Source organism: Peromyscus californicus, unplaced genomic scaffold (assembly GCF_007827085.1).
Source record: "Peromyscus californicus insignis strain IS unplaced genomic scaffold, ASM782708v3 Scaffold_20__1_contigs__length_68692818, whole genome shotgun sequence".
Lineage (NCBI taxonomy): Eukaryota > Metazoa > Chordata > Mammalia > Rodentia > Cricetidae > Peromyscus > Peromyscus californicus.
This window is the reverse complement of record NW_026294503.1, coordinates 11,937,358-11,955,657: the sequence shown is the minus strand read 5'-3', so window position 1 is coordinate 11,955,657 and position 18,300 is coordinate 11,937,358. Positions and strand designations below refer to the sequence as shown.

Sequence of the window (18,300 nt, the reverse complement as noted above, 5' to 3'; positions counted from 1 at the left end):
TATCATATTGCCTGACTCCCTAGAACCGTGCATTCATGAGTACACATCAAGGGAAGAACTATCACCAATTTAAGAAGGTCTGTTGAGAAGGGGATCCAGTTCCAGTCATTCTTGAAGTAAAACCCAGTGTCCATATTAGTGCTTTTGTCAAATTAAGGCAACATTCCTGTGTTGGGGAGTCCAGTGTCTCCAAACATCAGAAGACTTAAATTCCATAGAGAAGTTACATCTCAGTGCCGTGGGTAGCTGGTAGACAGAAATTCAGAAAATGCTCCCCTCAAAAGTTGGCATGTAAAACTTTGATGCTATGTAAGAGTTTGAGAAGCAGAGAGTGGCATGACAGAGAGGGAAATCAATGTATGTAAAAGTCCAAAGTCTTTAAAGTGTTCAGTATATAGAGGGAACTGTGAGGAATACTGTCCTCACTGCTCAGTTGCACAACCCTGAGCAAACCCAACAGCTCAGAGTACAAGCCAGATGTTCAGCAATTGTATTTCCCAGGCTGACTTGACGTCAGCCACCACCCTATTTCACACACAGGTGGTTTTATTCTCAGAAAGTTCTATCTCCCAGCTGGCTGTTTGGAGACACAGGCAAGTTCAGGTAGACAAAGCGACTAGGTACATTTCTATCTATGGTGACTTTCCTGATTTGGAGGCAAAGTAGCTGCCCCAGACCTTCACTGCTGTTCTCCTGGCCCATCTCCTGCTTTGAAAGGTGCAGCTCAGCTCCTCTCTGCATGAGAAAAGATCCTCTGACTGGATAGTCCTCAAGCACTGATAGATTAGCAACCTTGCCTAGGAGTCTCTGTGGGGGGTGGTTGTTGTAGGAGAGAGAGGCCAGTAATTTGTCTTTACAGAGAATTCAAACCACTTGGCAGTGTCTGCCTGAACTCATTCTGAAGCCCATCCCAGAAGAACCTACCTCCTTCTCTTAGCATGAATGCTCTTGTGTGTTTCTCTGGGTTCTTCCTCTTCAAAAATTAATGTCATCTTCCTTCTGTCTTCTGTGTGGTTGCCTGTGTGGGGTAGGTGGGGGAAGGGTGAGTTTCCCATGAAGCACTTGCCAGACTCTCAGAATTCTAGAGGCCGTGTGGATCCTAAACTTTCCTTCTATATAATCTGTGGTATTTGCAGGGAGGGATTCTACGTCTCGTGAAAAGGTATTTTATAATTTAATTGAAAACTGACAAAAATATTTCTTCTTAAGTGTGGAAGGGCGTCTATCAGAATAGATATGGTTTCATTTCTAAAACTGGCTCTGTCTTGCTTCTGGCCAGGCTGTGCTCATTCGTTGGGTAAATATGTATAGAGCTCATGTTCTAGGAGAGGCATTGTTCTAATGGATAAACTGGAGCAATGACAATCCCAGCAGGGCCCCTGGCAGGTGCATTCTGACCAGTACCCACACCTGCCATTGCTTGTCAACACACAGAAATCCCCTTCATTCACATCACTCTGTGATGACACAATATTCTACTAAGGGGCATCTCTTATCTAAACCATGCTTCTGTAGTTGCGCATTTTGTCTCTGAAACTACCTTTCATAATTCTGAGTTTTGCTTTATGACTGTCATAGGAATTAGACTCCTTAGGAACATGTTCCTTCTTTCACTTTCCTTTTTCCTTTTCCTTCTTATTTTTTTAAGGTAAGTTAGTTGTGTAGCTCATTTGTTTAACATGAGCAAGGCCCAACTTCTATCCTCCATCCCTAGCACTCACAAATATAAGCATAGATTAGGGCTGGGAAGATGGCTCATCGGTGAAGAGCGCTTGCTCCTCCTGCAGAGGCCCTGTGTTGGATTCTAGGCACTGACATCAGGGGGCTCATAACCATCTGTAACTCCAGCTCCAGGGCATCCACACCCCAGACCTCTGCAGACACCTGTACTCATATGCACATACCCACCTGCGGACACACACATATACACATTAATTAAAAATAGAAAAAAAACCCAAATCTTTAACAAAGCATCATTACCTAGAACAAGTCTTTATTTCTAAAAACAAGTCTCAAATCTTGCAAATGATGAGAATGCCATGAGCATTCTAGTTTTTCCTCCTTTCTTCTGTTTTGTGCCTTGCTTTATTTTGTCCACTGCTGTCTTTAGGTCTTCAGTATAAGAAGAACTAGAAGGAAGGGGAAGTACATTGCTACAGCACAGTTTACTGTGATCTAGGCGGCCCCAGAAAGGTTTAGAGCTTTCTTAATATTGAGTTCTGGAGACTTGAGAACTGGCTTCCTTGTCTATCTCCATCTCTTCCCTTCCATTAGCCCACGCTTTCCTTCTTCCCACGCGCTCCCATCTATTTTTACTTTTTAAAAAAAAAAATTAAAGAAAAAAATCTGAGCCTTGAAGAAATTATGAGCTAGAAAGTGTAAATAAATGCACATTGCTAAAAAGAAAGAAGTTCAGAAAGATCTGTTACTGCCTAAAACAGCAGTTCTCAATCTGTGGGTCAGATTGACCCCTTTGGGAGTTGAAAGACCCTTTCACAGGGGTCCCCTAAAACCACTGGAAAACATGTATCTGCAATTTATAACAGTAGAAAAATTACAGTTATGAAGTAGCAAGAAAAATAGTTTTGTGGTTGGGGATCACCATACCATGAGGAACTATATTAACAGCATTAGGAAGGTTGAGAACCACTGGCCTAAAGCTTTCATGACAGGTGGATTCAGCATCCCCTTTCCAAGTTCACCTACCTCTCCAGCTTCCTAGTTTCAGCCCCTTCTCCCCGAGAACATCTAGGTAAATGTGTTCCTCATACTATATTAAATATTTTGCCATGATATTTTCCCACCAGATTCCTTTTCCAGGGACAAGTTAAGCAACCTGAGTCTTGGGAGGAAACCAAGTCACAGGCCCTGTTTTGTGTAAGGTCCCCGGTCCTCCATCTGAGAAAATGAACAGACTTTTTCATGTATCGTCCCCTATCCTGCCCAGTACTTCACCCAAGGACTTTTAAGGGAGAACCCAGGGCTCCAAACTAGCTCAGAAATCCTGGGAATGTTCACATGTGAGATGATTATTTTTGTCTCCAAGAAACAAGGGAAGCGTCCACTAAATAATTACCCCAATGTCCACTTGTTCTGGGAGACACAGGTTCCAAGGCTGAGGGTGAGATGTTTATCTGAGTTACTTGGACAAGCCATGTCCGTCAGCATCCACAAAATTCCACAGCATTAAGAGAAAAAAGAAAAGTTCCCCTAGCCCCTCCTCTCTGCAGCTACCACCCCATCCCTCTGCTCTTCCTCACAGCAACACGTCACCAGAACTCTTGTCTCAACAATTTGCCCTCAACTAGCATGTGAGTGGCCATGCTGCAAGCCTTATGTTCCCTTGTCTGCCGCCTTTCCCTTGGTCCCTCAGTGATGCTCCACACAACGATCTTCTGTCTTAGCCTTTGTACCCCTCCCTCCCCCATGGACCTCCTGCCTGTCAGGTCATCCCTTAGCCACCCTGTTCTCTCATCCTGGCTTACCCCAAGGGTTTTTATCTAATCTGTGTCTTTATGTCCCTGTCCTGTGTGATGATATTCAACCCACCCTGGAGCTTGAGGCTCAAACACCCAAGTGTCTGTTCCACATCTCAGTGCTGTGTTTCATCCATCCCTCCATTTTACCACAGCAAAATCAGAATATTTTATTTCACTATTGACATTCTCATAAACTCATTTTTCTTCATCCAGGAATGAGCCACCATATTGCCACTTCAAGGAAAAAATACAGAATATAACCTTGTTGCTTTCCCATTTTTCATTGTCATAAATACGTGTTTTCCATTATTTTTCCAAATATAGTTTTCAATACATCTACTTTTCTCAATTTTTACTATTAGCATCCCAATCAGACCACTGCTGCTCCTCATTTGTACTGCAGGAGTGGCCCTTTGGTGGATTTATTTGCCTCCGATCTTTTGTTCCTAAAGCAGGCACACAGCATAGTGTTGAAGGAGACTCAGGCCTTGCCTCTCTGGATTCAGACCATGGCTTTACCCACTCATGAATTACAAGCTTGGGAAGGTGCCAGTCTTGTATGTGACCAGGAAGTCATGCTGACAATGGTGACTGTCTGAGGGGGACATTGGATTAAGATAGTGAAGATCTGTATTAAGTGCTTAGAAGAGTACTTAGTCCTTACCATGTATTATCACTAACGCAGCCTGCTCTTCTTCAGCACAAACCAGATTTCTGTCATTTCATGCTTAATGTGCTGAAATACTTGAGATGCGCTTAATGATTCCTACAGCCTTACACGTGCTTGGACTTCAGTCTTCCTCCAACTTCAGTATTACCCATTGTTCCCATCAGCCACCTGTCACTTTCCTTAAGGTGCCATATCCTTTATTATCTCAGAAGGTTTTCCTTTGCCTGGAACTAATTTATCTATCTATTCTCCTATTCTCCTATTCTCTCTCTCTCTCTCTCTCTCTCTCTCTCTCTCTCTCTTTTTTTCTTCTCTTTTTCTCTCTCCCTCCTTCCCTCCCCCCCTCTCATCTCAACTCAAATTATCTCTTTTGGAGCTTTCCATGACAAGCTGTCTAACAAGGCCCCTCCTACTGTTTAGTCTATACAATGCCATCCAGTGTGCGTCATTAATAGTACATTACACTCCTAAGTACCCTCTTTACATACTTTTCTACTTCCTTATCTGCTGTCTGTCCTCACTACTACAACGCCAACTCCCCAGGGAAGAGCTCTCAGTGTTGGTCCTCATGGCATCTATACAGAATACCTGACACCCACTTGGAAATCAGGAATTATCATCAGAAAGGATGGATTGATGAGTTTATCATATCTCAACACGGGACACAAGATAATAATTATACTTTGTATAATTCTGAAACAAAATTAGTGTAGAGTCCTATACACATGTGAGTTCCTACTATGAAAAGATGTAGATGCTATGTGAATAAAATAAAAGGTCAAAGTTTTCCACTAAAACATTGAATGCAAAAGTATTCTTTCTGTGCAAATGGCTCCATGTGTGGAGGCAGGAACATTGCCTTCACAGAAATATGGAAGCATTCCTTCCCTCAAATTTTTGTGGTCTGCTTATTATGGGATGACTGCTTTCTGACAGATTGCTTTGTCTGTTTTTAATTTGAGCATTCTGAGAACTGCTGGTGTTTCCTCTCAGAACAGGCTCAAGTACAAAAATGAAAAGAAAAATAAGAATATGGCGATGTTTAAAAGATACATGTTTTCCTTGCCGGGCGGTGGTGGCGCACGCCTTTAATCCCAGCACTTGGGAGGCAGAGCCAGGCGGATCTCTGTGAGTTTGAGGCCAGCCTGGGCTACCAAGTGAGTTCCAGGAGAGGCGCAAAGCTACACAGAGAAACCCTGTCTCGAAAAACCAAAAAAAAAAAAAAAAAAAGATACATGTTTTCCATACAACTCTGAGTCAACTCTGAGTCTCTGTTAGTAGAAAATTCTCTTCTCGGAGCCCCAGGTCCTCCATCTCTAAGACATCATTAGAATTACAGGATAGATGTGAGTGTCCTACTTTCTTGCCTCACCTTTGTCCCTCTAGTGTATGGTGTGTGGCTAGAATTAGACCTGGTTTATATTAACCATGAACTTAAGTTTTGATATTTTATATATATTCATCAAACTATCTTCAAAAATAAATACAGTATTTGGCCCATAGTGGGTACTCTATAACCATTTGCTGAATGAATGTAAATCAATAACTCTTTGTGAGAATGAAGCAGACTTCCATATTATTCCAAGTAATGCTCCCTTACAATGACAGTGATTCTCCCTGAACTTACATAACCAAGTGTAACTGAATGTTTAAGGACACTGGGATACAAAAGCAGCGTTTTCTTCTGACTGATGTTAAATTTAAGTGTGTCTCCTGGGATTGTTTAGGTCAACATCTTGGAAAGCAAATGAGCTCTGAGGTTTTCTACTTCAAGTGGGACCAAAAAATTTAGAGAGATACTTCTAAGACTTTGTCAGAGTGTTTTCTTTCTAATCTCTGAGAGTTTGTGGGTTTGTTTTGGTTTTGCTTTAGTTTCCTTTTGTTTGTTTTGGTTTCTCCAGACAAGGTTTCCCTGTGTAGCCCTGGCTGTCCTGGAACTCACTGTAGACCAGGCTGGCCTCAAACTTAGAGATCCATCTGCCTCTGCCTATTGATTGCTGGAATTAAAGGCTTGTACTACCACACCCAGGTCTGGGAGCTGGTGATTTATTGTTGTAAAATTCTAACTATTTTATGTAATTGGTGCAAGAGCATTTAAGTAGGGCTTGGCCATCATAGTTCCTACTATGTGTTTGGTGATACTGGTTGTTAGGCATACTTGTTAAAGATCAGGAAATTTTATAACACAAATCCATACACTCATATAAACATTTTGGTGATATTAAGATTTAAATTGTATAAATTAACTTGCCAAAATATTCATTTCTTTCAAATTTCTATGTAAGAGCATTGGAAACATATTAAAATGACTGATTTCCTGAAATACATAATAAAATAACAGTTACTATCTAACATTGACATTGAACATTGTAATGAATTCCAGATAGATTTAATAAAAATGAAAAATGAAACTATAATATCTAGAAAATAGTATGGCTCTTTATTTAGATGATCTTTAAGGATAAAAAGATATTCTAAGCATGTATAAAAATTATTGAAAGAAAACACAAATGAGACTTGACAATATAGCAAATGTTTGAATATTCAAAACATTATGAAGGTAAAAATTAAAATAGTATGTTAATGCCATGTGTATATAACATATGTAAATTTTAGGAAAGCCTGAATATTCAAATAAAAAAAGACAAGAACAAGCCGTAGGATACAGAAAGAAGGATAACAAATATATGAAAGACATGAAGCTTTACTAACAAAACCATGCAAATTATGACATCAAAACATCATGTGTAATTATTAACGAGAAATTATAAGCAAGAGAATATTTATTATTGTCAGGAATTAAGTGAGATACTAAATAGAGAAATATAAATTATCTCAAAGTTCGTGGAAATGTTGGTAATTCTATTAGACATACATTCTATATGCTAATGAAATTTGACTAAAAATATATCTGTAAGTTGTAAAAGCAATTTTAAAAATAGTGAGAAAAAAATGGGAGCCTAAAATACCCTATAACATGGAAATGGTCTTTAAAAATTCACATTTTTACCTATTTTGACTAGATTCTTGTTTAAAATAATACTTAAATTAAGTAGTTAGGCATCGTGGCACATGTCTTTAATCCTAGTACTAAGGAGGCAGAGACAGATGGATCTCTGTGAGTTCAAGGCTAGACTGGTCTACATGAAGAATTTATGACCAGTCAGGACTAAATAGAACTGGTCTCTCCCAGAATAAACATAAATAAGAATTTAAATATTTCAAATTTTTAAAGGATACTCAAAATCAGACTAATACAGTATTTTATGGTGATATTTTATTTGTGCTAAAATGTGATTTTATTTGTATGTTAATAAATAAAAGTGCCTGGGGGTCAGAGCTAATAGCAAGCCATAGCAGAAGTCTGGCAGTGGTAACACATGCCCTTAATCCCGATCACATGACAGGCAGATCTCTGTGTGTTCAAGGACACCACCAGCATGGAGACACACGCCTTTAATCTCAATACCAACCATAGAAGACCTGGAGGTCTGTATAGACAGGCAGTGATGAGGAAGTCATGTGGTTGGGTTTACAACCAATGAGAAGGCAGAACAGAAAGTCAATCAAATGACAGATACACAGGAAGTAGGTCTCTTTTTCTCAGGGGAAGGCAGTGGCAGCAAAGGGTAAGAAGGTGGTTTTAAGTCTCAGCTCTTAGCTACTGCTCTGACCTCTTGGGCTTTTAACTCTGCATTTGGCTCTGTTGTTTCTTATTTAATAAGACCATTACATCTACAGTATTTTATGCTTGTTGACAATTTCATCCAGATTAAAATGTGGTGGTTCCTAATTCATTGCATCTATTCCCTGTTACACGTTTTAAAGCAAGTCTCGAGACTTCATGTCACTATATGTCTCTTTAGATGCCTTCACATCATTTATAAAAGCATGCAAGCATTTTATGATGTAATCACAGAATTATTTAAATCACTAATAGAATTAATGTAATGGCACATAACACTGAAATATCCCTAATTATTTCAAAGGTATCTGTTCACTTCCTTGTAGGATCAAATTTTGTAAAAAGCCAATTAGTGAATATTTTCAACTTTGCTGGGCAGGCAGCCTATGTTGCAGATCTGCCATTATGCTGGTAAGCCATCCACACAGTGGAGAGGAGTGGGGTGTCTATGTCCCAGTAACACTTTAGTTTTACAAGCACTCAGAACTAGATGTGGCCTGCAGGCTAAAGTCTGTCAACCACTGGTTTAGCTGTCTATTTTGGAAGATGGACATTAGCTTTAAAGTGTTGAATAGATGTAGGGACAGTTTTTTATGTGTGTCAAGAATACTTCTTAGGAAGTCTGTAGCTAGAGTTTTCCTGCCTTGCCCACACACAGTCAGGACAAATCTCTGTCACCCGCCAGTCCCACAGCCGCTCAGACCCAACCAAGTAAACACAGAGACTTATATTGGCTACAAACTGTATGGCCGTGGCAGGCTTCTTGCTAACTGTTCTTATAGCTTAAATTAATCCATTTCTATAAATCTATACCTTGCCACGTGGCTCGTGGCTTACCAGCATCTTCACATGCGGCTTGTCATGGCAGAGGCTGGCAGTGTCTCCCTCTTCAGCCTTCCACTTCCCAGAATTCTCTCAATTCTCCTCTCTGTTAGTCCTGCCTATACTTCCTGCCTGGTCACTGGCCAATCAGTGTTTTATTTATTGACCAATCAGAGCAATTTGACATACAGACCATCCCACAGCAGCAGTCCTTTCCTCTGACTCTGTAGCATGGGGACCCTGCACTTGGCAGACAAATGCCCTATCATTGAGTTGTATCCCCAGCCTCTCTCATCTCAGATGCCCTCAGATGGTGCATGACTGACAGCGCGTTATCACTGGCTCTAATTGGGTACATTTGGGGAGTGTCTGTTCTTACTGTACATTCTCAGCTTTTTGTCCATGACTTCATTCACTAAGTTTATTGCCTCATTCAATTATTTCATTAGAAGTTGCATAAAAGCCATTTTCTATTATTCTGCCTACTTTCATTAGCCAAAATGCTTTTGTAAAAGAAAAAGAACTTTGAAATCCACTGAGAAATTTCAGGTTCACTGAATGAAGCCTGGCATTAGATTGTTTACTTTTTGCAGCCAGTATATTTGATGGGTCTTTCCTTTTAATGGACAGTTTTTGTTTGAGTCAGTGTCTCCTGGAGTCTAAACTAGCCTCATACTTGCTATGTAGGCAAGTATGATCTTAAAATTCTCATCCTCCTGCCTCTACTTCCTGAGTTCTAGGATTGCAGACACTCACCACCAGGCCTGGTTGATGCAGTGCTGTGGGTCAAACCCAGGGCTTCATGCATCCTAGATAACCAGTGAGCTACTCCCAGCCCCTAATGGACAGTTTCCCACAATTTTCCATTTCCAATGATTTCCAGTGTATTGGGAATTTAAGGAATGTAGACTTTTCTTTACTATTTTAATTTTTGTGTGTAAAAATGTATTCATAGATTTTTGTACGATGATTAGCAATCACTTATATTTATTACTTTTTTTGGTGCTCAAGTCACCCCATCCTCGACTAAAGGAGCCCCTTTTTGGTCTTCTTAGTATTTCATAGCTTCTTTCTTGATAAGCTACAAGCTCTAGGTGAAACTGCTCCATGGTGTAGTAATAAGCTTGTATATTAATATTTATTAAAATGTTGATAAAGAGCAACCAAGTAAAGCCTATTCATTGTCATAGTTTTTTTATTTTTTTATTTATTTATTTTTTTGGAGCTGAGGATCGAACCCAGGGCCTTGCGCTTGCTAGGCAAGCGTTCTACCACTGAGCTAAATCCCCAACCCCCTGTCATAGTTTTTTAATCTAAGGAATCAAATAGGCCAAATTATTCATTTTATTCTGAATAACAATTACAAGAAAATATTTTTTTACTATTTATTGACTTATTTGTACTGAGTACTAATTTTAGAATGGTAAAATGCAATTCAAAATTTTGCAGCAATAGATGATTTTTTAATTCCTTTAATTTTATAAATTCCCATAGCACATTTAAAATAAAATTAAAATTATTTTATAAAATACATAGACATACATTTTTTAATAACTGTAGGTAGTCATGTAATTTTAACTATACTGCATGTTCTCGGAAAGGAAAATGGCTCTCCATACCCAATTAAGATTTTTAACATCAAGGCAATAGAATTATAATAGCTGCCAGCTTCCCCTGCCTGTCTTTATAGACTTTAAGGCCTTTCTCTCCCAATCAGCAGTGTGGAAAATGCTCTATGGGTGTATTTCTACATTTATTACCATGCCTTCTATAGACAGTGGCTTCTAAGGGTTCCTCAGGCCCTGTATTCTTTCCCTTGCTCTTTATTCCATATGGACAGATTCTCACTAAATGAACAATGCTACCAATGCTCCTGCCTTAGCCTCTTTTTTGTTTGGTTGGTTAGTTTTTTCACACAAGGTCTCTCTACATAGCCCTGGATGTCCTGGAATTCACTATGTAAACCAGGCTGATGTTGAACTCAGAGTTCTACCTGCCTCTGCCTTTACCTCCAGAGTTCTGAGATTATTGGCATTCACTCCCATCCCTGGCCCCTGACTTAGCCTCTTAAGTGCTCTGATTTGGGACATGTGACAACAAGCATGGTAGACTCATTTCTGAGTACATAAACTAAACAAAAAAATTTAAATTATTCTGCTTCATTGCAGTTGGTGATCACTTAGGTATAGTCTCATTGGGAATTCAAATCCTTTCTCTCAGAAGGAAATTACTCCAGTCTTTTTAATGAATCTCATTGTGTAAAGTGATCCTGGTTCTTTAAAATATAGGAGCTGTGCTTGTTAGCCTTTATTGTCAACCTGACATGACCTAGAGTCATGTGAGATGAGTGAACTTCAACTGAAGAATTGCCTGGTCAAACTGGCCTGGGAGCATTTTCTCAATTCCTAATGGATGTAGGAGGGTCCAGCCCACTGTGACATCCCTAAGCATGCAGTCCTGGGTTGTATAAGAAAGTCAGCTGAGCATGAGCCAGTGAGTGAGTCAGTAAACAATAGTCTCCCTTATTTTCTGCTGCAGTTCCTGCCCTGACTTCCCTCAATGACCCAGTGGCATGGAAGTGTAAGCTGAAATAAACCTTTCCTTCTCCTAAATTGTTTTTCCTAATGGTTTTTATCAAGCACTCTAGAACAGGCATATTTACCATGAGTCAAAGGAAATGTAATCATTCAGTCAAATAATAGTTGTGTGTGTGTGTGTGTGTGTGTGTGTGTGTGTGTGTGTGTGTGTGTGTGTTTTCAGTCCCTCCTCCTCCCACAGACCAACAATTGACTACAGCCTCCTCATGAAGCCATGACCTATCTATCACAGGCGTTCTCCCACAATTTGAACCTGTGAGGATTTCTTCCTTTCCTGCCTGAAATAGTTCCCTCGCTTCTATTATTTAGAAATGTTTGCAATTAATAATTTCTTCATGTTAATATAACCAATAAATGTTACAATTATAAATACCATGATTGTGAATCTATAGATTGATTACACAGGCAAGTTTAACAGTTAGTAGTAGTAAGAAACAAGACTCACTCTAATAAGTGCAGTGGATTCAATAGCTACATCTCTTTTTTTAAAAAAGACTTATTTATTTGTATTTTATGTGTATGAATATTTTGCCTACATGTATATATTTGCCACATGTGTGGCTGGTACCCAAAGAGATTAGAAGAGGGGACAAATTCCCTGGAATTAGAGGCATAGACAATTGTGAACTGCCGTGTGGGTTCTGGAACTAGAACCTGGGTCCTCTACAAGAGCAACAAGTGTTCTTAACCACTGAGCCACCTCTGTAGCCCCCAATAACTATGTCTTTTTAATATATATATGCTTGATCTTTATGTCAATTCAGAATCGTAGGATTGAAAATGAACATCCAAAGGACAGCAGCTTGGCTCTGCCATTCTTAGAGTATCATTGTGACAAGTGCTGGACCTCCTGAAGGTCTCTCCGCCATTGCAACAAACCAAATCAGACCGAACTGGAAAACCCAGGTTTAATGAGTAAAGCGTTCCTGGGCAGTTCCTGGGCTATTCCCTGGCCCCGCAGAGAGGAGACAGGGACTTGAGACTGGAAGAACCACAACTCTGTTTTCTGGGATGCCTCTTACATACCCTGTGGGAGTGGTCTTGAGCCTCTCTGGGAGAGGAGCTGTGTTTGTCGGCCTTTGAAGGGGCAGGTTTAGGGAAAGAGATGGGGAGGGGAGTTGAGGTGGATCTTCCACCAGACTCCTTCCAAACATTCCAGACTCTTTGGGTATAGGGTGCTAGGGGTTGAGGTGGAGCTCCCACCCAGACACATTGTAAATGACAACTGAGGATATTTTGAACAGATTTTGAAAGTATTATCTTTACCCAAACTGGTAAGAGCAGAGAAACAGCCCCAGAAGGACTTGTTGAAAGGATGATTACTTCTTCAGCACTGCACAGAGGAAATCCCTCAGATACCACAGGTGACTAGATGATTCTTTGGCACATGAAGTTCTGAGTCTGTGCTGGGCCTTCCTTGCATGACATAACATGTCCTGTACCAAAGCAGAAATAATAGGCCTTCTCGTTCACAGCTACATTCCTTTGTTAGTGTTCCACTAGACAAGTCAGGCAGATAGCACAGGCCACTGTGAGAACTTATTGATTTTTTTTTTTTTTTTGGCCTGTGCATTGACTCAGACTTCTCAGTTGAGACAAAATGTGCAAAGTGATATACACAAATTCCCTTTGCCTTCTTTGTAAGTTTCATCAGGATGCAGGCTGGGTACAATAACTGTGAGCCCCTTCAGTGCCAGAATTTGATACATATTTGTTAAGAAAATCCCTATTTTCTATTGCTGTTGTTTACTCAACCATGGTAGATAGAGATTCAAATGCTTTAAGAGGTACCCAAAGTTTGAGATTGATTTACATATTCATCTTCTCATTCCCATCTCCTGGAGATGCAAGCTGTAAATATTGATGACAGGTGGACCATGGACTGGGGCTGAAAAATTGCTTCTGCCTCTCCCACAATGCCACCGGTTTCACATCCTAAATTTTGTCTAGACCATAGCACTTAATCCCAGCTGCTTGAGAAGCCACAGTACTGAAAAAGATGCTTTGTACATACTTTATTTTTTGTTTTGTTTTGTTTTGGGTCTTTTTGGTTTTTTTGAGACAGGGTTTCTCTGTGTAGCTTTGTGCCTTTCCTGGAACTTACTCTGTAGCCCAGGCTGGCCTCGAACTCACAGAGATCCACCTGTCCCTGTCTCCCGAGTGCTGGGATTAAAGGTGTGCGCCACCACCGCCCAGCCATACTTTATTTTTTAACTCCAGAAAGATGTAATAGAACCAATCAAAACATGTTTGATTCCTATTTATTTAAAACACAATTTCAAAAGCATTTCTCAGTACTGTATTTTTCCACTAGAAATCACTTAATTTTATCCCTTTGATTTTGGGCATTTTCAAGAAAAAAAGACATTCTAAAGCAATAGATTTTTGTTTATTTGAACCCAGTATCTTTCAAAAGAAATAATTGATGGGTCTGATTCACAAGAAAATCATTGTAAAGGCAGGAGGTAATTTTGAGTGTTCAAATAACATTTGTTTTGAGTTTATCTGCTTTGGAATAGGAATTAAGGAAAAGTTTCTCTGGGGCAATGTGGAGATGTATTAACTGCTGGAGTCTGGCCCAGTAAGCAAATTTGCACCCTGAGAGAGGAGCTCTGATTTTTTTTTTTTCCTATTTTTTGCACTGAAACAAGGGCATATAAATGCTGGGGGTTGGGGGGGCAAAGAGAGCATGTGATGAGATAGCTGAAAGGTGGCAGGCCAGAGAGGGGTTCACCCTTAGATCACAGGACCTAAAGCCTCTGGCAGCTCAGAAAGGATATAGCACATCTGCAGGCACAGTGTGCTAACAACCATTCACTTCTAGAAACAGATCATGGAGGTCCCGTGAACAGTAGTAGTGTGTCCAAAAGTTTAAAAAAAAAAAAAAAAGCAAGAAAAAATACATTGTCTTGAAGTGCCAAGTTCATTTTGTTCCAGGGACTGGGACATTTCATCATAAAAAATGAAGTCAAAGCCAGAAATGAAGCAATGAAGCAATGGCAATTCCTTTTTAGACAAAGCCTAGACATAATTCATGCAATCCATTTATTCTGTTCAGCTCTACTTCCAGCCTGTCGTTATTCCAGATGTTGAACCCCAAGATAGCCTATGGTAGATGGCAAATAACTCTGACTACTCAAATACTCATAGAAATACAATAATTCTAGGATTGTTAGTGGTATGGATCTTTTTTATAACCTTTTATTTCATTGGTAAAGGAATTCTGGTATCAAAATAATTTCACCTAGTAAAAAGTGTTGAGTAATGAAAATTTACTATTTTGCTGAGTATACATACTTTAAAGTAACATTACTTTGGTTCTAAATTTTCATGCAATTCTCATTAAAGCTTAAATGCATGAATCAGCAATCCTAAATAAATTAATAAATATGAAAAGCATTTATAAGAAACAACAATGTGAGTTTTCTGTTTGCTTAATAGACATCTGCACTGATAACCTCACAATATACACATTAGCCTAAAATAATGACCCTGGTTATGTTTAGCTATAATTGAAATTTAGTATTTATTTTTCCAGTTTACTGCAGGTAGGATAGATCTGATTGGCCTCTTTTGGATTAGATATAGATTAGGATCGCTTCTTTTTTTGTTTCTTTGAACTTCTAAAATCCAAGGCTCCCTATAAATCTATTGACCAGATGATGGGCCATGTGATCCAAAGCTTAGGTAATGTCAGTAATATTCAAAGAATTTTATTTTCTTAACAAAAACAACTCCAAAAAGTGCATGCTAATTATCTTGAGTTTTTCTTGTAAATTTTATATTACTCACCCCATCCAAACACTGTGAACAACAAAGCATGATGGCAAAGCCTGATGGTGTACACCTTTAGTTCCAGTGCTTGCAGGCATAGGGAGATGGATTTCTGAGTTCCAGGCCAGCCAGGGCCACAGAGCAAGACCCCGTCTGAATAACAAAACAAAAAGCAAAAACAAACAAAACACAAAACTAAAATCTGTGGACAGATATGAACACAAATCATAACATAGAAAATATTCAAATAGACATATGCTTTGATTTTTAAAAATGCATGTTACAGAAGTCTTTAGGATGAAAAGGCTTATGAGGTATATCTGTATCGTGTTCCCTTAGAATAGTATTTTCTTTGCCAATGTGAGTAGCCAAAATATGGAAAAACCAGAAGTATCCTAATAGGAGTCATGCCCAGTTCACTTGGGTTTTACAAGCAATTCATTCATGAGTGTGTGTATGTGTGCCTGGCACACTGCATGACTGGCTTCTCTTGTGACTCAATGATTTCTGTCTCATAGATGACACAGGTTGTCCCAGCAGCCAGTCGGTATCCCCTGTGAAGACTCCCTCAGACACAGGGCACAGTCCCAGTGGCTTTTGCCCTGGAAGCGATGAAGACTTTACCAGGAAGAAATGCAGGATTGGAACGGTTGGTGAGGGAGGCGTCCAGTCAGCTCGTTATAAAAAGGAACCAAAGGGAGGAGTCATAAAGCCAGGTAAGTGCCCTTACTATTCATAGTTTTCAAAATTATTTCTTTTATTTTTCATATTATAATATAATAACATCACCCCCTTTCCCTTTTTATGCCCCAAACTCTCCCATAGACTCCTCTTTGCTCTTTTTCAATTCATGGCCTCTTTTTTATTCATTAATTGTTGTTGCATACATATATGTATATATATATATATATATATATATATATATATATATATTTCTAAATACAATCTGCTTAGTTTGTATAATATTTGTATGTATGTTTGCTGGGATGAGCATTTTGTATTGGATAACAAATTGATGTGCTCTTCTTTAAGGGAGATATGGTGCAGTAAGAGAGATTTCCATTGGAAACCTCCCTATCAAGTCAGAACTGACTGTCAGGTACCCAGAAACATTTTTAAAGGAGGTAGCATGTAGTAGAGTGTTTAATGCAATAGCTTCTAATCATTAAGTATAGTGGTATATTCGTCCATCATAGACAGATTTTTTTGTTTGGTTGGTTGGTTTTTAAGAAAACAAGTTGGACCTGGTGGTAGTGATACATGCCTTTAATCCCAGCACTCGGGAAGAAGGGGCAGGTGGAGCTCTGTAAGTTCAAGTTTGAAACCAGCCTGGTCTACAGAGCTAGTTCCAGGACAGCTAGGACTACACAGAGAAACCCTGTCGAAGAAGAAGAAGAAGAAGAAGAAGAAGAAGAAGAAGAAGAAGAAGAAGAAGAAGAAGAAGAAGAAGAAGAAGAAGAAAACAAGCTGAAAATGTATAAGCTTGATAGTTTAACAGACATTTAAATTCTATAATCAATTCTAACCTGTATTATTAATAAATGATAAGATAAAAAGTGACAAAACATGTGAAGAGAGATATTGATCTTGATGCCAATCTCTATAGCTAGGCAGAATTACTAAATTAGCTAATATATATATATATTTTTTAAAGATTTAAAGGTTAACAAGTTTACATATAGATGCATCTCTTCAAAAATTACAGACTATTAGATGCTGTAAGATGACATGCAGATAGCTATTGCAAAGATGGAGGAGCCGTGTGCTTAAAACAAAAGGTAAATTCTCAGAACCTACAATATATGAATAAATACATTTTGTATCTCAAAAACATAAACAAATATAGTGTTAGAAAAAGTACTATGATGACATAAGACTTTAACACCCATGGTTATGCTACACACACACACACACACACACACACACACACACACACACACAAAGAGAGAGAATGGACAGGTCTCCACCTTAGCTAACCTAATCAAGATAATCACTCACAGTCATGCCTAGCATCTCAGGTAATTCTAGATCTCATCAAGTTAAGTCCTGAGAGTCACCATTATAGAGACAGGATTCAAATATCCTAAGTCCATCTGTTTAAATTGTATAATTTAGTTGCTTTTACTCTGCTTAACTGTTATACAAATATCACCACTATCTTTATCCAAAAAATGTTTGATTACCACAAAGGGAAACCTTAAGTCCTTTAGCAGCTGCTCTGAGTCCTTCTCTTTGCAGTTCCTAGCATCTACTTTCTGTGGATTTGTATCTCCCCAGACAATGAAATCATACATGTGACCTTTCATGTATGAGTTTTTCGCTTAGAATAATGTCTTCAGGGCTCATCAGCGTAGCCTGTATTGGTATTTTGTTCTTTTTTAATGGCTGAATAATATTCCATTTTGTGGAAATTCTAATTTCAAAGTAACATTTTAAAGAAGCAGTTTTAGATTTTCAAAAAATAAATGAGTAAACAGTATTGAGAGTTCCCATTGGCTTCCTCACCGCCACTCCCTCCAGGTTCCCCTCTGGTTAACGCTTTGCGCTAGCGTTCTAAGTCACTCCATTAGCTGGTCGGTTCATAAGCTGATGGACATTTGGGCTGTGTCTACATTTTAACTCTTATGAATAATGGTGCCATGAATTTTTGTATACATGTTTCTGTGTGAACATGTTTTCAGCTCTTTCAGATATATAGTTAAGAATAAAAATGCTAGATCATGTGGTAACTCTATGCTAACCTTTGAATGAACTACCAGATTTGTTTCCAACATGACTGAACTATTTGACATTCCTGCCGGCAATATATGAGGGCTCTAGCAACTTTGGTCATAGATTATCTGTATTTAAAAACAATAGTCTTTTCTTTTTGGCCTTAGTCTATCATGTGTCATTACAACAGAATACCTGACATGAGATATTTATTACTAATGGTTTGGGAGGCTAAGGAGTTCAATGTGGAGAGCCTTCATCTTGCTTGGGCCTTCTGGCTGGATTGTATTATAGTGGAAGGTGGTACATGCAGAAGCTGGGTAGTATATCATCCCAGGTGTCTTTCATCTCTTTCTTATAGCCCAACATACGGTTGTTTATGTACCTACAGTCCATAAAAAATGATCATGTGCACAAAGTGTCTGGTACAGTTTTCATCATCTTCATGGATCTGGTTTATTGAGATGTGTGAATCCTGATTTAACGACCCTTGCCCAAAGGTGACTCTGGAGACAAAACTTCTGTCGACTGCTTTTGATTGTGTTGTTCATAGGCATAAAT

At 39.0% G+C, this 18,300-nt stretch overlaps 1 protein-coding gene across 4 annotated transcripts in view; it reads left to right on the top strand.

Annotated features, from left to right (window-relative positions):
- The window catches only part of Sybu (syntabulin), a 107,030-nt gene that overhangs the window by 43,815 nt on the left and 44,915 nt on the right, over nt 1-18,300 (top strand). For all 4 annotated transcript variants that reach the window (XM_052747783.1, XM_052747782.1, XM_052747781.1 and 1 more), the window contains exon 4: nt 15,546-15,743. In XM_052747783.1, the coding sequence (XP_052603743.1) occupies nt 15,546-15,743 (198 nt within the window). The remainder of the gene's footprint in view (nt 1-15,545; nt 15,744-18,300) is intronic.